Here is a 21,296-nt window from a genome sequence, read left to right on the forward strand (position 1 = left end):
TAGAATAGTATCTAAAGGTCGTGCTCGGTGATTGAAACCAGGTATATCTCGTACGACATAACGGTTGTATCCTAATACTTTAGCTATTCGATAAGGTCCTTTATAACTTGCGTGCAGCTTGGAACTTTGTCCGATTTTCCTACGACTGTCTCTAATTACGACTAAATCTCCTATCTTGTATCGCGACGGCTTTCTGTGTCGTTTATCATAGTATCTCTTATTGTACGCTTTTACGACTTCGTTGGCTTGTTGTGCCAGCATTCGCGCTTCGTTTCGCTCGTCATTGACGTCGGTCATTTCTTTCGCCCATTCACGTGTAAATTGTACGAGCGCCGCGTCCACGTGACTACGTTTGTCGTAACCTAACAGTGACTTGGATGGGGAACACTTAATGGACGCATGGTACGTGTTGTTGATGACGTATTGCGCGTGTCTTAGTTCTTCTTCCCATTCTTCGGATATACTACTGCTTTTTGTTAACACGGCTTTCAGGAAACGGTTCGTGCGCTCAACCATGCCATTCGCCCATGGCGATGCTACTGCTACTTTGCGATGCTTAATACGCTGTTCGTCAATAAATTCTTTAAACTCGGTTGATGTAAAAGCCGTACCTCGATCGCTGACTACTTCTATTGGATTCCCGAATGTACAAAAAATAGAACGTAGCCGTTCGATCACTTCTTTCGATCCGGTGGATCGAGTGGGAAAGAGCCACGTGAACCTTGTGAACGCATCTACTACTACTAAAATATGTTTATTACCCTGCTTTGTCGACGCTAACGGCCCGAAGTGGTCAATGTGCAGGACTTCTATTGGATTCCGCGATATTGTTTCTACATGCAGTTCCCCTTCTTTATTACGTGGTGAGTTATTCGTCATTAGACAAGTGATACAATTCTCTATATGATCTTTTACTGTCTTTCTTAGCGATGGGAACCAATAATTCTGAGTAATTCCCTGCACTGTCTTTTCGATCCCGCAGTGTCCCATTTGATCATGATAGATCCTAATCACATTTACCGTCATCGCCTGTGGCATCACGAATTTTAGTCTTTCATCCTGTTTCCTATACAACAATCCGTCTACCAACGCGAACTTGGGATCATCCTCGAACTCTAACCGTCTACAAATCGTTTGAAGCTGGGGATCGGCCAGCTGTCTAAACTCTAGCTCTCTTTCTAATGGCATTTCATCTACATACCCTGCATTTCGACTCAAGGCATCTACGTGTGCCATCTTTTTACCCGACCGGTGAGTCAATTTAAAATTATAATTTTGTAAAGCTAATGTCCACCGTGCTATTCGTGGATTTAAGTTGGCTTTGTTTACAGCATATACCAAGGCATTACAATCGGTGACTACGGTGAAACTTTTTCCGTATACGTAAACGTGGAACCGTTCAACCGCTCTAACCACCGCTAACATTTCAAGCTCGAAGCTATGATACTTGGCCTCAGCCTGATTCGTCGTCTTGCTGTAAAAAGCAATGGGTGCCCACACCCCGTCTTTTTGTCGCTGTAATAATATCGCGCCCAGCCCTTGGATGCAAGCATCGGTATGGATCTCCGTTTCCGCCGCTGGATCATACAAACGCAAAGTGGGAAACGATGTAAGCTCTGTTCTTAAAGTATTAAAGGCTTCTCGACAATGCGGACTGAAGTCAAATACTGCGCCTTTCTTTAGTAGGTCTTGTAGAGGCCTAGCCTTTAACGCGAAATCTTTTATAAACCGTCGGAAGTACCCGGTCAATCCTAAAAACTGTTGTACCTGATGCGTTGATCGCGGTTCTCTAAACTTTGTGATTGCCTCGACATGTCGTTGATTCAAGGTAATACCGTTCGCTTTCACGATATAACCCAAGAATTCGATTTCTTTTCGCAAAAATAAGCACTTATCGTAGTTAAGCTCGAATTTATATTGTTTTAAAATAATTAACACTTCTCCAATTACTTCCAAGTGTTCGGCTATGTTATCGGATGCGATCAAAATATCGTCTATATATACAATAATCTTTCCGTCATTAATTAACGGTCTCAGGATCTGCAATAACCTTTTTTGAAATTCGGCCGGTGCTTCGCTATAGCCAAAGGGTAATCTTTTATATTTATACTGGCCATCTGGTGTGCCAAAAGCAAAGTATTTTGTGTCGCGCTCATCGATTTTTATATGATGGAAACCGTCTTTTATATCTAACAATGTAAATATGGATTTATTCGCCAATTTTGCTAAGCAATCTTCGATCAGCGGGAAAGTGTATTTTTGTTTTTCTACACGACTATTTAAAGGTCGTAGATCGACACATAACCGCATGCTACCGTTTCTCTTTTTCACCGGTACAATTCTAGCACAATAAGGCGATATGCTTGGTTTTATAATGTCCCGTGCTAATAGATCGTTAATAATATTTTTGACCTCGTCGCGCTCAGCGAACGCAAACCGACGCGGGGCATACGCGTATATCGACTTATCTTTCAAGGGTACACGTATCGCGTGCCCGTCTTCGATTGCTTCGATCTCTTTATTGTTCATCGACACCAATAGATCTAGCAACATTTCTTTTGTCTGTTTATTATAATCTATTTTGATATCGTCTAGCTTATCGTTAACGGTTTTATTTATGCCTTCCTCGATACACAAAGGCAATTGTTCGAACAGACAAACTCGCTCTACTTTTTCACTTCGTGGTCTAAAGACAAAAGAGATTCTTTCTTTGTATAGAAAATCGCGTCCTAATATTATCTCTCCTTGGAACGATTGTTTCGATAACACAAAGAGATCGACATCATATTCTAAGTTTTTTGTTGGCTCGAGTTTTAGCTGTACTTGCGTTGATCCTAAAATAGCTAACGGCTGCGCGTTTAAATTATATAATTTTGTTCCGACCGGTTTTAACGTCGGTATCGTCGGCTGTATGTACATTTTGTATAATTTTTCGTTAATAAACGATACTGGACTGCCTGTATCTATCAGGGCTTTAATCTGGCATCGCTTACCCATTATAGTGGCGACCGATATAAAGGGCTCGCTGACTCGCAGTTCCTGCTCCTGCTCCGGCGCTACCTCCTGCTCCTGCACCACGGCAACCGGATGTCTCGGGGCCTCATCTCCTGCCGCTCGACGTCCTCCTGCATAGGCTGGCGCCCTTGCTGGAACAACAGCCCCTTCTCTTCGCTTCAAGACTGGACACTCGAACTGCCGGTGCCCTTTTTCTTTACAGTAGAAGCACGTCGGCTCACTCCGGCATTCCTTGTGGGGATGTCCTTTTCTACTACAGTTTCGGCATTTTATTTCTCTAGAACGTGCAATATTCGACCCGATCGGCGCTTTCCTTTCTGACTCGATCACGCCCTCCGCGATTCGTCTCATCTTGGTCAAAAAGTCTTCAATCGTCTCCGCCGATAATGACAAAGCTGTAGCTCTCAGCGCGCTCATCGCTATTCCGTTTATCAATAATTGTATTTTATTTTGGACAGATAATTCTGTTCGCTGCATCAGCGCTAATTTGTCCAGAGCGTACTGGTCAAAGGTTTCTTTTACCGCGTTCCATTTTCGACTCTCTATTTTATTTATAATTTTGTAGAAGGGAATCTCTCGATCGAAAATTTTAAGCAATTCTTCTCTTACCCTTCTCCATGTTTGCAGCATCAGTCCGTATTGTGCGTCATACCATTTCCTGGCTGCTCCCGTCAGCCTCGCCGTTGCTGCAAGCAGCGTCACACCATCTGTCGCTCCATGTATAGCCGCTACACAATCGACTCGTTGTATCCAGATTTTAGCGTTCTCCTCTTCGGTTCCACCGAACTCCGGAATCTGCGACGCTAAGGTAGAAACCGAGATTTGCGATTGTTGCATTTCTATGGGGTTTTGACCCGTCACCCCGCCGTCACTTCCCGATGGTGTAGAATTTTGCGTCGATCTTCCTCCGCCTTGGTTCTCAATCGGAAGACCGGCTTCTGGTCTCCTGTTGGATAGCACTAGAAGCAACCGTTCAAACTGATTTTGCTGTTGCAGCATAAATTGTTGTTGCTGTTCTTGCATTAAGCGCTGCATCTTGGCCAAACTGTCCGTGACTTGACCGATTATATTCTGTGAGGACCCTTCCGTCTGCTGCTCCATTCTTTGTTCCTCGGCTGTGGTCACCGCCGCCTGTCGGTCTTTTACCATTCGTGAGCTCTCCTCTGGTGCAAGAAGGTCTCTCATCGGCCCGTGTCGCTCTAGATGGGACATCACTTGTTCTATCATCCGTTCACGGTCGTTCGATACCGGCAATCGGAATTTTACTGCTTCCTCCTGCAGCTGCTTCAGCGTCATTCCATCCAGCACATTCCTGTTCATTTTTCCGACTCTTAATTGCTGTTCTTTAAACTGTAATCGCGTAATTGGCATGAGCTGTATCCCACTTCTGAAAGAAAGTTGCGGCTGTAAGATTTAAAAAAGAGAGATCCTCTATTTCCCTATTCTGTTTCTTCTTCTGTCTCTCTTCTTCTTGGTCCTCTTCCTTTGTAAAAGAGGAATGTTCAGGATGTTTAGGTTCCGAGCGATTAATGTAAACTCTTCTTATTATGAACAAGAATATAAGTATGTATATTTTAAATAAATAACAATACAATAGTATCCGACACCGCAATTTATATCAAATATATCGCTTTACGAAGTTTAACGATCTACGACTTGTCTTTCGACTCGACTCGATTATTCTTATTCGTCTCGACGTTCAATAGCAAAAAGCTAAAGGCAAAAAGCCCCGTCTTTCCCCGTGCGCCTCCTCTTATCCTCTTCTCCATCCGTCGAGTCTGATCTCTCTCAGGACCGGTCTTTCTCCCGTGGCTCCGCCCGGAATAGACTGGTGCTGTCCTCCCTCGTCTGTATCTTACAATATTGTTGCAGCCAGCTACATTGCATCTAGTCCCAGGCATTTTGGCAAGCTTTTTTACTACAATGAGAAGATGGAAACAGTAACATTTTGTTGCTATTCACCAAATGGTTTCACAAAATTTATATCCAGTAAACATGAAGTCAAAGTTATATAACTGTTAGTTATAAGTTCTCACTCGATAATGTAAATGTAATATAACATGTAGGTTATGTTACAGTTATATTGTCGAGTGAGAAATTATAAGATTGTACCTAATAGTTATGTTTTAGAAAAACTATATTTTATGCAGTTTATCTTTTTATACGGACCTAGGTACTTGGTATTTATAATCACACTTGGTATTTATCATCACATATGCTAAAGTTCCATAGAGAACCACTGGGAAGCCGCCGAATGAGTTGCACTGGGATTCACAATGACGTCAGTAGCCCCTCTTCCCGATGTACTCTGCCACAAGCTCATCAATGAGGCAACCTCTGTATCTAATAACCTTGCTGCAGACCCTTAGGTCACGAGCACAGACTTCTTCATAACACATAATACATAACACATAAGAGAATAAACCAAAGTTTTCTTCATTTCCCTCCTCAGGACAGAAATAGAGAATTCTGATTAGTTGATTCTCTTATGCGTTGTATATTATGCGTTATGCAGAAGTCTGTGCTCTGGCCCTTAACGTTTGAATCAGTCATTATATTTACTTACATTATATTATTATACTACATTACAACTATAAATTTTAGCTGCATAATGTTTATTAGTACGTTATACTTTACATTTTGTATACTATAATTACATATGTTAATTATCTGTATTACAGAAGTATTATTTTTCACTTTTTTACAATTCACTTTTCATGTGAAATTACTTACAGTGACAAGTAAAAAGAGAAATGAAAAAGAAGTTCACGTGAAAGATTCATGATCGCTGCCCAGTTGAAAAGAACAAACCCTATAAAGAACAGACTCTCAATTATGGCTATGTTCCGAATTTTGGTCTGTTCTTTGTAGCTGCATTGCTGAACTGGTGCAATAAACTAGAGAAAACTTATATTTATTAGTGAAAAAACTTATTTATCTCACTTTAACTTATTGCACCAGTTCAACAGAAATATTATTGCAGCTACAAAGAACAGACTAATTCACTGCCAGTACTAAAAATATATAGTTTATATCACGTATACTATAGATTTTCAATGCTGGCAGTGAATATTGGCCGCATTTGGCTGCGTTCCGAAATTCACTGCCAGTACTGCGACCATGATGTCATCACAGCACGCTGACATAAGTGTTCCGTAATTAATGGCTGCGTTCAGAAAACACAATGGTTGAGTAATTCGTCAACGTTATTGGTCTAAATGTAAGGATCTAACAGTAAGGACCAATAGTTACTAAGCGCTCAATGAGCGCTTTGTTTTCTGAACACAACCTATGATAATGTTTTCAGTGATTTGTTCTTTTTAGCTGCACTCCTGAACTGGTGCAATAAATTAAAATAAGAAAAAATATATTTGTTTCTAACTTATGCATTGGTTAGCAGTACAGATGAAAAGAACGGAGTACAATATATTGTAGTAATAACAAAACGGTATCCGCAGTATTTTATTAAAATAAAATTTAAAATATTGAAATAAATATGAATGCAATGCAGGCTGTATTAGAATTAACAAAGTGTTTAATAGAATCTTCGGATAGTGATTCTTCGGACAGTGAAGACGATATATTATTAAGTTTAATAAATGAAAAATGCTTAACTAAACGTGCGCGGTGTCAAAATTATCTTGAAGATGTGGTTCCATTATACACAGACAAAGAATTTCAAATGCATTTTAGTAAGTAAATAAAGAATATTAAGATATTTTTTGAAAATAAACTTCTCTCTTTTCTGATTTCTAATTATTAACTTTTGGCACCGTCCCGCGATTGAGCAACAAATTCCACGACAAATCGATACTTTCTATGTTCAATTTTCATAGATTCAGAGAATATCTTATTATACTCTCAATATCTTACATAGCACAACAAATTTAAACAACATTACTAAAACGTTGCAATGTTAAAAGTTAAAGTATAAATATTTTTCCAATGTTGATTCGTCTACATTGATTCTTTATATTGTTACAACATTGAAGAAATTATTGTTTTGAAATTAATTCTATCATTAATATGCAAGAAATATTTAAGTATTATTTGTCCATATAGGATGAAACGAAATACTTTTACATATTTGCTGGAATTAATAAAACCAGATTTATGTAGAAAAAATGATTTGGGTAGAAATACCATAACTCCTGAAAAACAATTATTAATTGCTATTTGGATGATGGCCACATCAAACTCTTATAGGTAATAAAATGCATAAATAATATACAAATGAATTGTACATTTATAATTGTCACTTTTATTTGATATTTAATAAACAGATTAACAAGCAGATACTTCAGATGTGTTCCAGACAGATTCAATGTAGGAAAAGCCACAGCATGGAGAAGTGTACATAAAGTTGTTAATTGTTTATATGCAAGAGTAGCAACATTTATTTCTTGGCCAACTATGGAAGAAACAGAAAAACAATGAATACAATAGAACAGAAGTATGGGTTTCCAGGAATGATTGGTGCAATTGACGGAACATATGTCAAAATTATTGCACCAAGAGATAATAGTGAATCGTATGTGAACCGAAAAGGATTTCATTCGATACAACTGCAAGTAAGTCATTAATATAATTTATAGCAGTTAAATATTGATTCCTTTTTGAAATCATAAACTCTATTGTAAACAATTAAATATTATTGATTCGATTTTGGAATTGTAAACCCTATTGTAAACAAATGTTATAAACATATATGTATACATAACTTTGTTTTAGATGGTTTGTGATGAAAATCTTATATATTCCTCTACTAGCATACTTAATTTCCTCTTTTTTTGTACCTATAAATAAATATATTTAGAATGTATATCTACAAATTATCATTTTACATCTACATAAATTTTATTTTACTTACATCTTTCTAATATATTTTCTTTTTCTTCTTTTACATCGTCTTCAATGTGTGATCCAGCTATATTAAGAAGTTGTACCCATGGTTTATTTGAAAATAATTCCTCCATATTCTGAAATGAAATACATATTTTCTGTACTATAAATTATGTATATCAATGCATATTTATATATTTATACATGTACATACATATTTATACATATATTTATATAAATGTTTATATATGTGTTTATATAAAATAAGATTATATATTATACCTTTTGATATTCCCATTCTTTTCGATTGTTCCCACTTTTTTTATTGTGATCTATCACAGTTTTGAACGTCCTTTTCAAGGATTGGAATTTTGTAGAACATTTCAAGCCTGACACATTGTATTTCTCTTTTTGCATACTTTGTGCTATTTTATTCCAGTACTGCTTGACAGTACCTTTTCCGCTATTGAATTTATCTTTATACTTGCTGTATAGATGTAATAGTAACAGGGTTTTATCCATATATGCATACCTATAATAATTTAAAAAAATATAATATTTAAATTATTCAGTAATTCATTAAAGTCCACACTAAAAATATTTATAATTACCTTCTGTAGGTTCACAACTGTTACTTTCATTGCTACTTGCTAAAATAGATAAATTCATTTCATATGAACTGATCATGTATTTTTATAATAAATTTATAATTTATTATTTATATTTTTATATAAATTTATATAATTAATATAATATTTATATAATTTATATAAATTATATTTTATATAAATTTAGAAGTCATATTGATAAATATAGTAATATTACCATAATGTATAAGTGACGATGTATTGGACAATTCCATGTTATTGCTGCTTGTTTGCTTGTTATCTTGTTGCTTCTTTGCTTCTTGTAATAATATTGTCGCAAAATTCATGTCTATAAATAAATCAGAGCAATTTCCATCAAAGTATTATTAAAGAAATATTATTGATGTAGCTTATTAGGGTTTGTAGTTTTATTAGGTGTTTACTAGGGGTGTGCTTAAATAATAAATTTAATCACATTATTATCAATTGTATTCATACCGTTTCGTGCTTTTTCTGCGTCTTTTAAACTTATTATAATTGTATATTCTTCATTATCTTCTGCGTCCAGAAGATGCAAATGTTCCACGGATGCCGCCATGTTTCTACTGCGAATGCCTCACCTCGCGAGCTGCAGTAACGAAAGCAGGAAGTGACGAAAAAGGCTGTTATAAAATTTACCGCCAGTATTGAAATGCTATAATATACGTAACGTGAACTATAGAGCTTCAGTATTGGCAATGAATTTCAGAACGTAGCTGAAAAATCTATGACGTCATATGAACATGAAAGTGTGTTGGAAGTTAACTACCGCGCATTTTGGAACGGCATTCGCAGTACTGCCAGTACTGGCAGTGAATTTCGGAACGCGGCCTTTAACAGACAAATTACAGACAATAACTGCTTATTAAGCGCTTAGAGATTATTAACTATGATTGGAGTATTCTTTTAGATCTTTAACGAATCCAAGGGAATGAATCAATCAGAAGCGATAATCACTAAAGCTTGATTCAGACAGAACGCGTCAAGCGTCAAGCAGCGAGCAGTGAGCGCTAAATGCTAGCCTATGAGCACCGTCACTATTCACACCGAAAGCGACAGCATAAAGCGTTAGCGTCTATATAACCTAAAAACTTTTGACAACAATTGACATTGACAACATTAGACATTGGCGGACAAAATGAATGATTACGAGTACTTAGAGCGTTTACATCAACGACGAAAATTACTGTTATTAGCGTCACTATGTTTACTATATATGTTTATCGTAAACAGCGTGCTAGAAGAAATAGACGTTATTGGGTGAGGCCTATAATCCGTGAACGAATTAATCAAAGTGATGGCCACTATCTTATAAATGAAATGCGTCTTGGTGATCAAGATGCACATTTTCAATATTGCCGTATGAGTGTGGAAAAGTTTGATGCTCTACTACAACGAGTGCAACCGGTAATTGAAAAGCGACTAATTATAGGGAACCAATTTCTGCGAGGGATCGATTATATTTAACTCTTCGGTAAGTCAGTGCTACGTTAGGGTAACTTTATGTTAATAAATCATACTGACCCGCTCAATTTTTCATTGATAGGTTCTTAGCATCAGGAGATTCAATGAGCTCCATGGCTTATGCATATAGAGTGGGACGGAGTACCGATGATTGTAAGGGAAATCTATGAAGCACTATGGGACGTGTTACAAGATGAATTATTTCAACCTTCTAGCGTCAACTGGAAAAAAATTACTGCTGAGTTTGAAGAACAGTGGAACTTTCCACATTGTATTGGCGCAATCGATGGTAAACACGTTGCAATCAAGGTAAATTGTGGACCGAGACACATCATAGATTTGACATGCTATTTTATCTTCAATAATTAAAATTCTTTTCAGTGCCCAAATCATGCTGGCTCAACATACTACAATTATAAAGGATTTCACAGTATTGTGCTCATAGCTATCGTTTCGGCCTCCTGTAGATTCATGCTTGTTGATGTTGGTGCGCAAGATCGGCATAGTGACGGCGGAATTTTTCTGAATTCTGTAATGGGCCAAATATTTCATCGGGATGCATTGGATATACCAATGCCATCAGCATGTTCCTTTGACAGACCACCTTTGCCATATATGCTTGTGGCTGATGAAGCATTTCAGCTGAATAAAGAACCTCGGCAAGCCCCATGCAAAAAAATGCCCGTTTTCGGTACCTCGATTTTTGAAACTTTTTTTATGCCAAATGGTTATTTATGATGACCCAAAAATCCCTGCAAAATTTCAAGATGAGCATATGCCCCGTTTAAGAAATATAGGGGGTCAAAGTTGACCATGTCCAATTAAAAAATATAGCAGCTTCACATTTATATTCCAATAATAATGTTCAAAAAATTCAGCCGAAATGGTTCTTTTAAGATTTTTGGCTGCTGATTACGAATCTGAAGTCAGATTTTAAAAACTCAAAATAGCGAATCCAATATGGCGGACGAATTTTTCTTAAATTCATCAGATTCACTTGAAACTCGTTACTCGGGAGTTTTTGTCGTGTGTAAACAATTGCTGGCGACAAACGCTGGCGTATCTCTCGCACGTTGCGTAGGAAATACACACGATTTTCTTTTCATTTTCAACTTTTTGTTTTCTAACGTACATGGATACATTGGAGCATTTTTAAGACAGTAGCGACCTTGCAGAATTGGTTATTATTTGTCTCTCATACTTTTAAGAGTGAATCAGTGTTACATATCATATAAAAACCTCTCTGGATGACAGCGGATACATCGATCGATCGAAGCAGCAGCCGTTCCATAGTGACGAGGATTAATAGGTTTCTTGTTCTTTTATTAATTTCCAGAATGGACAAAAAGAGATATGTTCAAATTTTTGATGAATCTTGGGAAGTTAATTTCTTCTTCAGTAATATTTCAGGTCGAACAATTTGTTTACTTTGCGGTTTTTAACCGGTGGTAGTTAAAAAATTTGCAGTTAAAAGGCATTTCATACGTTATCATTCGGTGCAATATTCAAATTATTCTAATGCTGAAAAATTACAAATTATCGACGGATTGAAATTAGTTCAACAGGAAGGTTTAATACCTTCTATTTGTTCTTCATCTTCGCAAAAATCCCTACAAGCCTCTTACGCTATTTCTTTGCTTATAGCACAACATTCAAAACCATTTATCGAAGGTTCTTTCGTAAAAAGCTGTATTATCGAAGCGGTAAAGGCTTTCGGCAATTCCATGACTCTTGACGAACCAGCGAGCATTTCTCTTAGTGCAAAAACTATAACGTCACGAATTATCGATATCAGTGATTCTATAAAGGACACATTAAAGGATCTTCTGAAGTCATGTAGATATTTTTCTTTATGTATCGATGAGAGCACCGATATTCGACATATGAGCCAATTGAGTATTTTTACTCGAATCATGCAAGACGATTTTTCATATACCGAGGAGCTTCTAGATTTCGTCTCATTACATGACACAACAACGGGTCTTGATATCTTTTTAGCAGTTGAAAAATCGCTTAAAAATTTTGACGTCGATTTCAGTAAATGTTCTTCGACTACGACTGATGGCGCGAAAGCGATGACGGGTATAAAGATAGGATTCACCGAGCAATTAAAGCAGCGAAATATCAATATCCCCGTTATACATTGCATCATTCATCAGGAGGCATTGTGTGGTAAAGTAGTAAAATTATCCACAGCTATGGAGACTGTGACAAAAATAATTAACGTTATTAGAGATGGAAATAAGTTCTTTACTCATCGCAAATTTCAATTATTTTTTCATGAACATGATGCTGTTCACAAAGATGTTCCACTTCATTGCCCGGTTTGTTAGCTTAGTGCTGCTAAATGTTTAGAAACATTTTTTTCCATAAGAAAAGAGATCCTCCTTTTCTTGCAAGAAATAAACAACTCGAAATTTCAGGAGTATATATCCCTTTTACAAGATGTCACATTTCTTGCCGAACTTGCCTTCATTGCCGACATCACGAATCAACTTAGGCTTCTCAATTTAAAGCTGCAAAGAACGGGTCAAAATATTTGTCAATTAGTGAGTCACATTGATTCCTTCCGAACAAAATTACAGTTATTAAAATTTCATTTAAATAATGATATTTTTCGATTCTTTCCTTCTTGCCAAGTTCTTCTCGAAGAATACGGCAATAGCTGTAATTTTAAGGAGTATAATCATTTTATACAATCTGTCATAGACGAATTCGATACGCGTTTTACTTGCTTCGAAAACCTTCGAAAGGAATTAATTCTTTTCGCGAATCCCCTTACAGCGGCAATCGACGAACAGCCTCTCGAGTTGCAGGAGGAATTATGCGATTTGCAAAACGATATTTCGTTCAAAACGGTTAAAGAAACCGCTGTCGATCTTTACAAAATATTGGAAAAGTCATTATACCCCAAGCTTCGGGATTTCGGACTTCGCATTCATTCTATGTTTGGATCCACGTATCTGTGTGAAACTTCATTTTCAAAAATGAAGTTTATAAAAAATGAGAAGCGTTCTTCTTTAAACGACGATTCCTTACCACGTCTTATGCGGCTCGCTACATGCAATATGCAAATTGACGTTTCCGCTCTTACTAATAAAAGACGCCGAAAATCGAATTAAATATTCTTCATTTAACATATTTTATTTCGTTTCTGTTCAATTAGTTACGAGTTGTTACAGTCATCAGTGGATTAGGCCTACTGGGGATACCACTTAAAAAAAAACGCGTCAACAATAGTATCTCATGGGTGACGTAGAAAACTGTTGGAAACACGCTCCTGAGGCTCGAGCGGCTTGTAGGCAGCATGCGGAGTGGCGAGGTAAAGGGAACAGCGGTGGGCGGAGATAGTCGAAAATCGGCCGTCGCGTGCATTTTTTGCCGAGCTGTGTTATAGATTGTCAGTGCTAGCAGTAAATATCGAAACGCAGCCTTATAATGGGTGCATTTAGTACTACAACCGCTCACTGAGCGCTAAGTGAGCTCTTGCATCTGATTGGTGTATATTTTTAAATCTAAAAGAATATATCAATTAAATGTAAAAGCTCATTGAGCGCTCAGTGAACGGGTATAGTACTGAATGCATCCAATGATTGCGTTCAGAAAACAAAGCGCTCACTGAGGGCTTAGTAACTATTGGTCCTTACTGTTAGATCCTTACATTCAGACCAATAACGTTGACGAATTACTCAACCGTTGTGTAACCGTTGTGTTTTCTGAACATAGCCATTGTTGACATACTTATGTCATAACACGTATATTTCATTTCTCGCCTTTCGTTGTGAGTTACTGCGTAGGCATGCTCCACAGGCGGAGCAACAGCTCCAGCCCTATCCGACTCTTCTATTTTACTTATACGATACGTGTGCAGTTATTGACCAAAAAGTTGTAGGTGGCGTTACTATTTAGTTGGCCTCTTAGTATATATAGGTCATTAGGTCATCATAAAAGTGCATTAATTGGTGTTGTGTACAATACATATTACAATTATAATTAATTGTGATATTGAAAGATCATTGCAGCTAAAATATAACATTCCATGTGATGTGTATATATACATAAGTAGATATTTTCCTCGTTCTATTCTTATATACCGTTATATATACGTTAAGGTTAGATTTTTTCCTTTCGTGTTGATTGTTAAAGAAAATTGTATTTTGTATTGCATAGACTAAAGCGCTAAAACAATGAGATGCATATCTGTCGGTTGCACATCAGGGTACAAGAGTAACTTCGAAAAGGTAAATTTTTTTCATGTACCTAAAAATAATGATGAAGCCAAGAAATGGCAAATAGCATCGCGAAGGAGGGATATCATTTTAAATGCTTCACATTGTTTTTGTCATAAACATTTTGCAGAACATGATATTGTCCGTAAAAAAATTTTTTACAATAACAATGGTGACATTATTCAAGAGGTATGTTATCAAAAATAATATATTGTGTGCTATTACTAAGAAATATAATATTTGTATATTGCATGAAATATTAAGTGATCATTCAATGTAATTGAGGAATAATTAATATTGATATTGTAGATTACATTAAAGAGACCATATCTTAAGCAAGGTGCGATACCTACACTATTTCCTTGGACAGAATTTCTAAATGAAAATAATATGACAGACAATACAGAAAGTTTATTATCAAGAAAAAGTAATAACACCGACAAAAATAAAAGCTCAAATAATACTAAAGAACAAAAAAGCTTAGATAATACCAGAGAAATAGAAAAATTAGATAATACTGACGACAAAGAAAGCTTAGATAATATGAAAGAAAATGAAAGCTTTGTAACATTTAATGAGTTGAAATGTAATGATAAACATTATGTTCCAATTGGTTGGACGAGAAATGTATTACTAGACAATACCTCAGTTATAATATTTAATATGATGATATGTAAAACCATTGAAAAAGAAAATTAGCTAATTTGTTTAAAAGAAATATGGATAACTGAAGACATGAGAATACAAGTAAAAGCTTTAGGAAAACCATTAAATTTAAACATATTTGGTGTAAATAGCGAAATTTTGTCATCCCTAAATATATTAGAAGACTTGATAAAGACAGTTGAAAAATTAAACATATGCGAAGGTTACAAAAATATGTATCAAATAGAATATACTAGTGTTGCAATAAAAGAAAGTAAAAATACATTAAGACATGAAAAATGTCCTGTAGTATTGAAAAATGCAACTCAATGCAACTTTTGTAAAAGTATTAGTTACATTTTAGACAGAAAGAGAAAGCGTGCGAACAATAAAGACAGTGATGCAAAACGAATTAGAATGGATAACTTATCACCAACAAAGAAAAAAATAATTGATGATATGCGTAAAGAAAAACATGCTATAGTGCAATGTAAATCCCGTCAAATATTAACTATTAAAAAACTAGAAGAGATACAAAAAAGTTAACTATTAAAAAACTAGAAGAGATACAAAAAGTTAACTATTAAAAAACTAGAAGAGATACAAAAGATATAAAAATATTAGAACATACAATTGCGGGAAAAAATATTCCGCTTAATGAACAAGAAGCTCTCCGAGAAATATTATCTGCTTCATTGAAAAAGAATACTAAAGGTAGACGTTATTCGGATAAATGGATTTTACTATGTTTGTTGTTTCATATGAAATCTCCGAAGGGATACCATTTTATTTTAAATAATAACATATTGCCACTGCCATCTCCAAGTACTATATGCAGGTATAATTTAAAAAAAATACACTGTTTCTAAATATATACTCTTACAAATGTATTTATTAGTATTTTGTTATAATATAAATGTAGATGTAAACATAATTATAAGTATATTTTAATATGTACAAATATTTTTCAGTTAAAATATTATTTTTATTGCAGATATCTATCTTGCATAAAGTCATGTTGTGGGTTTGATCCAAATTTTTTCGAACTTTTCCGAGCTAAAATATAAGAAAGAAATGAACAAGAAAGGCATGGCATATTATTAATAGATGAAATGGCCACGCGCGAAAGTGTACACGTAAAATCAAATAATTTAACTTTAACTGGTCTAGTCGATTTTGGAAATAATAATAATGTAAAGGCTGAAAGTTTTGATGACAAAGCAAACCATGCACTTGTATTCATGTATCAGCCATTGCATGTGTTACATGCGGCACAACCTATATGTGTGTTTGCTTCGAGAGGGCCACCTTCAGGAACAGTATTAGCAGAACTTATCATCAAAGCCATAATTCTATTAGAAAATACTGGTGTTAAAATTCATGGTATTGTCACTGATGGTGCAGCAACAAATAGAAAATTTTGAAGTAAAATGGGCATATCAGGAAAAAAAAGTGAACTGAAAAGTTGGTTTATACATGTACTTGACAAATGGAGAAAAATTTTTGTATTCTCTGATACACCACATATTGTAAAAACAATTCGAAACCGATTATATGCTCACAATTTAAAGGTACGCTAATACATGCATATTACCATAAAATAATTATTTCAAACTTATATTTCTAGAATATATTAATATTTATAAAAATATTTTATAATTGTAATACTAGTTAACATTTTCTTATAATTAATTGTATTGGAAGTATTATTCTACTGTATCTATAAATATATCATACAGATGAAATCAGAAGGACCTGCAATTTCATGGAAACATTTCGAAAAATTATATGAAATTGATCGTGGTATGCCAATGCCCATCTGTCCTAGGATAACAAAACATCATTTGGAATTACAAAATTCTTAAAAAATGCGAGTCCGTTTAGCTGTACAGGTAAATGATATGACTGTGTTATACAATTCTAATTAAAGAAATTCTACTATAAGTACAACATTCATCATTCCAGGTTCTCAGCAAGTCCGTTGCAAAAGGGCTACGTTTTTACAGTGCATACCATCATGAATTAGAAGATAGTACTGCTACTGCTGAGTTCTGCGAGTGGATAAATTCCATGCTTGATTCCTTGAATAGAAAAGAATATCAAAATTGGTTGAAACCAGGAAATAAAGATTATTTAGTATGTAGTATTTATCGTTATGTTCCTTTTGCACTATGTTCTGAGAAACAAACCTCAACTTAGTATGGATATAACGCATTTATTAAATGTTATTATTTTCCAATATTACAGCTCCTACAAGAATCTCTACAAAAGTTGGACCAATGGGAAGATCTAATGGAAGAAGGAACCATTACGAATAATGAGTTTCTTACTCGACAGACTGCGGAAGGACTTCGCGTCACTTTACAGTCCATGATAGAAATTACTTCTTATTTAACAAGCAAGTTTAATTTTCAATGTATATTGTCAGGGAATATAAATCAAGATGCTCTCAAGGTTTATTTTATATGAGAAATTTATTGCATTAGTCCGAGTCTTCAATAGGTGTAATAAGCTTCAAGCGTTCAGAAACTGACTAATCTCGTTGGACGATTCTTCTTATATTCGACTGTGATTGGTAAATTTATTAATGCATAATCCTTAAAATATTTATTGTGGATCCGGACTCTTATGCAAAACAGTATGAGTGGGTTTCACCAAGGCAAGTTAATTTAATCGGTGCATGAAATTCAGTTTCTCCATTGGAACAAATCAATTATATTATTATTATTTGTCTAAGAACGATGCAACTGATCAGTTCCAATGGAAAAGCTAAATTTAATCAACTAATTAAATTAACTTAACTTGGTGAAACCCACCCTATTTCTCAGACTTGAAAATCGGTTTTGATAATCAGCTATAATTTGTAGTTGTCTCAGTAATTATAATTATTTTATATATTTCTACTAGTTTCAATAATTAATCTTATTTCCTCTCTTTCATTTATATTTTTATATTTATTTTGAATGGTACACACACATAAAAACATTGTGTCTGTTATGCACTGTATATATTTATAATACTTGCAGCGGTTTTTTGGATGTGTTCGCCAAGCAGGAGGATCTAATGATCATCCTGCAACTCCGACATTTTTACAAATTTATAAAATTCTATGTTCCTATTCCATCCTCTCTCCACCAAAATGTGGAAATTGCATGATCGAAAAAGAAATAAAGTCACCCTTGATTTCTTTAAACGACATTAAATCTCTGTATCAAAATTCTAAGACAGAATCAGGATTATTGATTGCTGATATAAAGTCACAATTAAATTATGCTATTAGAAATGATGAGTGGGATATTTATGATGTTTTTGAATATGAACATGATTATGCTACACTTGCTACTTTTGATTGCATTGTATATTATATTACTGGACGCTTTGTCAGCAATTGTTGAAGTTTAAAACATGTTCTTTATGTATATGAGCACTTACTAAAACTCCTGAAGCATCTAACAGAAAAGCAAAATTAAATGATATGCTTCTTAAACCTTTTGTTCATCCCAATGTAGGTTTTCATAATTTTTTAAAACAATTGGAACATGTGTTTACGAAACATTGCAATCAATTAAATGTTGCAGATGCTGTGTTAAGCAATATTATTGAATCTAATATGTTAACTTTTCCTTGCGAGGAGCATAAAATAGATATAATTTCTTATATTGTACATTACTACTTGCAAATAAGATTGTCACAATATTGCCGCGAATTAAATAATACTAAAAAAGATAACCAGCATATAAAAAAACTATCCAAACATTATAAAACGTAAATTAATTTTGAGAATAAAAATATAATTTATAATATTTTGTTACGTTTATTATTTCTTATATGTTAGATAAGACTTCTTTTAAACACGTATGATTGAAAATATACAAAAAATTATTATACTTATAACAATTAGTATCACACAACATACTATATATTCCTTTTTATTATACTATATATACATCTTTTTATATTTTATATACAAAAGTACAGTGCAAAATATTTAGAACACGACACAATAATGAAGACGTTGTTTACGTACTCTGCCAATTTTACGGATTTTACATCGGACAACTAGATTGAGGCGCCACCTACAACTTTTTGGTCATTAACTGCACAAGCAAAAGCTTGAGTCGGAGGGGGCTGAGCAGCTCTCATCTTTCTCGAGTCGGGATGCGTCCCGAAAGTCATTAAAAAAAAAGTGACAACCTTTATGTCCGCGACCGTACACTGAATGCGAGTAAGGCTTGTTCATAGTCTATTTTTTCATTTAAGAACGTCTTAAATACATCTTCAAATACTTCTTGGCTAGTAGAATACTTTATATAACATCCGTACAAATTATTTGTTGACTAAGAAGTTTATGAAAATGTATTTGAAACAATTTTAAATATAAGAACGGACTATGAACAAGCCTTAATCGCACTCAGTGTGCACCAGTGCAAGCGACCAAATTCGCTATTAAGCCAGCGGCACACGGTGCTTGTTTTCGTGCTGGATTGCTTGCTGAATGAAAATATTGCGTTCTGATTGGTGCATTTCCATCCATCTTCGGAAATGCACCAATCAGAATGCAATATTTTCATCCAGCAGCAATCCAGCACGAAAACAAGCACCGTGTGCCGCTGGCTTAAACAGTTATTTCTGCTGAACGTAGCCATTGAAACGCAGCCGTTGAATCAATAACGATCATTGACGCCACGACGATTTACATGGTCGCCATTCGCATACAGAACCTGAAAAGTACAGGGTGTTAATAATAGTAATACGATTTTTTATAGTAGACTTTATCTAGCTACGTTTTAAATCTCTCTAATACGGTATTTTATTGCTCGTTAGTGAATTTGTTAAATTATTTTTCTTCAAATATTCCATATTCTTGTATTAGATACAATATTTTCCGAGCCATGTGTGAAGTATATAGAACGTAGTCTTTATTCTGGATATATATTTCTCATTGCTTTTGTTTTATTGCAAATTCCACTTTTTTATTTTAACGTTATGTGAATATTACTTTAACTTCATAATCATAAAAATATATTTAGCATTTTATTTGCTCTCAAAATAAAGCTTTATATTTGAAACCGATATTGTTATATATAGTTCTTGAAACCAGAAGTAACTTTTTATTGTATGAATTTTGTTTCTGATATATTTTTTATGTATTGATGAATTTTATTTCTTATATTCCAATGAAACTTGTAATTATTAACAAACTTCAATTATTTTTTACCTGTGTGTCAGATATAAATATCTAATTCCTTATAAAGATGGCAGACTCCGATGATGAATATGATAGGAAAAGACGTGACAAGTTCAGAGGCGAAAGGACAGAATCATATTCACGAGAAGGACGCAGAGATGATCGTAGACGTGATGATTGGGTTGACAGGTACAACTTATTTTAAATTATATGTACTAATTTGTATATAACAAATAAAATTGTGTTCTGCATTTGATAGTAATGATCTGTTTAAAAAATTATATTTCTTAGAGAATTAAGATTGAGTTTTGTCTTGCATTGTTATTATAGTTATACTGATAATGATTCTTATAGAGATTGGTCCAGTCGTCCTAGACAATGTCCTGATTATCGTGATTCTTATAGAGATTGGTCCAGTCGTCCTAGACAACGTCCTGATTATCGTGATTACCGAGGTGGAGGCAGTGGAGGACGTGATCGTTATAGTCCTGCAAGATCTCAAGAAATGGCCCCACCCATGAAGAGAATGCGATTTGATTGGGATGACAGACCACGATATGGACATGATTATTATGGTAGCCGAGGTGATGGTAGTAGTGGTGGAGGTGGGACAAGTTCCTGGAGTCCAGATCATTATACACCTCCTCACCATAGTAACCATCACTATGGCAACCATAGTAACAGTAGCAGGTTTGTTTGTTTTACTTTATCTAAATATTTCTGCTTCTTTGAGTTTTACTGGATCATAAAAAACAATGAAGAGGACAGGATTTATAAAAATTCCACCAAAGCGGAGTCGTTTAACTCCAAAATTGCTAGCTAAATTAAGGTAGTTTTACATTCATATGATACAAAACTTCATTAAAAAATGCAGTTACAATTTGCTTTTAGAAATCTATGAGTAAACATAAATAAAGTTATTCTTTAATAGCTGAAATTTAAGAGAAATATACTAATAAATAAAATATGAATTAAAATATATTAGTATTAAATACATAATTTATTAAATAACTATATATAGTTTATATTATATTCTGTATATTGAATTAATATCTTGAGTGCTACAGATACATATATATATTTTTTACATATATATTTTATAAATATCTTCAACTTGTAATTTTATTCCAAGAAATTACTAACTATTGTGATAATATACACTTATAATTGTTCTTTTTTTATATATTTTGACATTAACAAATAAAATTTTATTCAGTCTGATATTTTTAAGAACTTTTTTTTTCATTGATTGATATATAATAATTAAAAGTATTCTATTCTCAGTAA

General features: G+C 34.5%; 5 protein-coding genes and 2 long non-coding RNA genes across 22 annotated transcripts in view; 6 read left to right on the forward strand and 1 right to left on the reverse strand.

Annotated features, from left to right (window-relative positions):
• The first annotated feature begins 216 nt into the window (after nucleotides 1–216).
• On the forward strand, nucleotides 217–2,964 carry LOC112589255 (uncharacterized). Its single transcript, XM_025301973.1, has 4 exons — nucleotides 217–402; nucleotides 493–863; nucleotides 983–1,251; nucleotides 1,332–2,964. Exons 1-3 carry the CDS (start codon nucleotides 392–394, stop codon nucleotides 1,048–1,050), a joined length of 450 nt encoding a protein of 149 aa, XP_025157758.1. The 5' UTR covers nucleotides 217–391; the 3' UTR covers nucleotides 1,051–1,251; nucleotides 1,332–2,964.
• Nucleotides 2,965–6,491: 3,527 nt separating this feature from the next.
• LOC112589696 (uncharacterized) lies at nucleotides 6,492–7,485 on the forward strand. Its single transcript, XR_003113753.1, has 3 exons — nucleotides 6,492–6,707; nucleotides 7,078–7,221; nucleotides 7,320–7,485. It is a non-coding gene; the product is annotated as an uncharacterized LOC112589696 (long non-coding RNA).
• Nucleotides 7,254–9,088, reverse strand: LOC112588078 (uncharacterized). 2 transcript variants are annotated; one of them, XM_025303331.1, is made up of 5 exons: nucleotides 8,683–8,793; nucleotides 8,469–8,507; nucleotides 8,140–8,389; nucleotides 7,886–7,994; nucleotides 7,254–7,811 (listed from the first exon to the last, which is right to left on the reverse strand). In XM_025303331.1, the coding sequence occupies exons 3-5, from the start codon at nucleotides 8,377–8,379 to the stop codon at nucleotides 7,696–7,698; spliced, it is 465 nt and encodes a 154-aa protein (XP_025159116.1). In that variant the 5' UTR covers nucleotides 8,380–8,389; nucleotides 8,469–8,507; nucleotides 8,683–8,793; the 3' UTR covers nucleotides 7,254–7,695. The 2 variants fall into 2 exon arrangements, with proteins under 2 accessions (XP_025159116.1, XP_025159469.1); XM_025303684.1 differs by lacking the exon at nucleotides 7,254–7,811 and adding an exon at nucleotides 8,943–9,088 and having other exon boundaries at nucleotides 7,907–7,994.
• Nucleotides 9,089–9,221: 133 nt separating this feature from the next.
• LOC105185879 (uncharacterized) lies at nucleotides 9,222–10,741 on the forward strand. 2 transcript variants are annotated; one of them, XM_025302809.1, is made up of 3 exons: nucleotides 9,222–9,890; nucleotides 10,030–10,256; nucleotides 10,329–10,741. In XM_025302809.1, the coding sequence occupies exons 2-3, from the start codon at nucleotides 10,068–10,070 to the stop codon at nucleotides 10,683–10,685; spliced, it is 546 nt and encodes a 181-aa protein (XP_025158594.1). In that variant the 5' UTR covers nucleotides 9,222–9,890; nucleotides 10,030–10,067; the 3' UTR covers nucleotides 10,686–10,741. The 2 variants fall into 2 exon arrangements, with proteins under 2 accessions (XP_025158594.1, XP_011144019.3); XM_011145717.3 differs by having other exon boundaries at nucleotides 9,225–9,957.
• A 3,106-nt stretch (nucleotides 10,742–13,847) lies between these two features.
• LOC105185954 (uncharacterized) lies at nucleotides 13,848–14,615 on the forward strand. 2 transcript variants are annotated; one of them, XR_003113905.1, is made up of 4 exons: nucleotides 13,848–13,988; nucleotides 14,118–14,188; nucleotides 14,307–14,365; nucleotides 14,486–14,615. It is a non-coding gene; the product is annotated as an uncharacterized LOC105185954 (long non-coding RNA). The 2 variants fall into 2 exon arrangements; XR_003113876.1 differs by lacking the exon at nucleotides 13,848–13,988 and having other exon boundaries at nucleotides 14,006–14,188.
• Nucleotides 14,616–14,870: 255 nt separating this feature from the next.
• LOC112589795 (uncharacterized) lies at nucleotides 14,871–18,610 on the forward strand. Its single transcript, XM_025304532.1, has 5 exons — nucleotides 14,871–15,659; nucleotides 15,816–16,392; nucleotides 16,561–16,713; nucleotides 16,787–16,957; nucleotides 17,069–18,610. The coding sequence occupies exons 3-5, from the start codon at nucleotides 16,690–16,692 to the stop codon at nucleotides 17,288–17,290; spliced, it is 417 nt and encodes a 138-aa protein (XP_025160317.1). The 5' UTR covers nucleotides 14,871–15,659; nucleotides 15,816–16,392; nucleotides 16,561–16,689; the 3' UTR covers nucleotides 17,291–18,610.
• Nucleotides 18,611–19,428: 818 nt separating this feature from the next.
• Nucleotides 19,429–21,296, forward strand: part of Ars2 (arsenic resistance protein 2) — a 73,778-nt gene continuing 71,910 nt past the window's right edge. For 2 of the 13 annotated variants that reach the window (XM_025307976.1, XM_025307927.1), the window contains exons 1-3: nucleotides 19,442–19,568; nucleotides 20,051–20,198; nucleotides 20,364–20,699. In XM_025307976.1, coding sequence (XP_025163761.1) covers nucleotides 20,077–20,198; nucleotides 20,364–20,699 — 458 coding nt within the window. In that variant the 5' untranslated portion in view covers nucleotides 19,442–19,568; nucleotides 20,051–20,076. The other 11 variants (XM_025307217.1, XM_025305517.1, XM_025307834.1 and 8 more) reach the window with 11 other exon arrangements.

This window comes from Harpegnathos saltator, unplaced genomic scaffold (genome assembly GCF_003227715.2).
Source record: "Harpegnathos saltator strain DR-91 unplaced genomic scaffold, Hsal_v8.6 scaffold0, whole genome shotgun sequence".
In the NCBI taxonomy this organism is placed as follows: domain Eukaryota; kingdom Metazoa; phylum Arthropoda; class Insecta; order Hymenoptera; family Formicidae; genus Harpegnathos; species Harpegnathos saltator.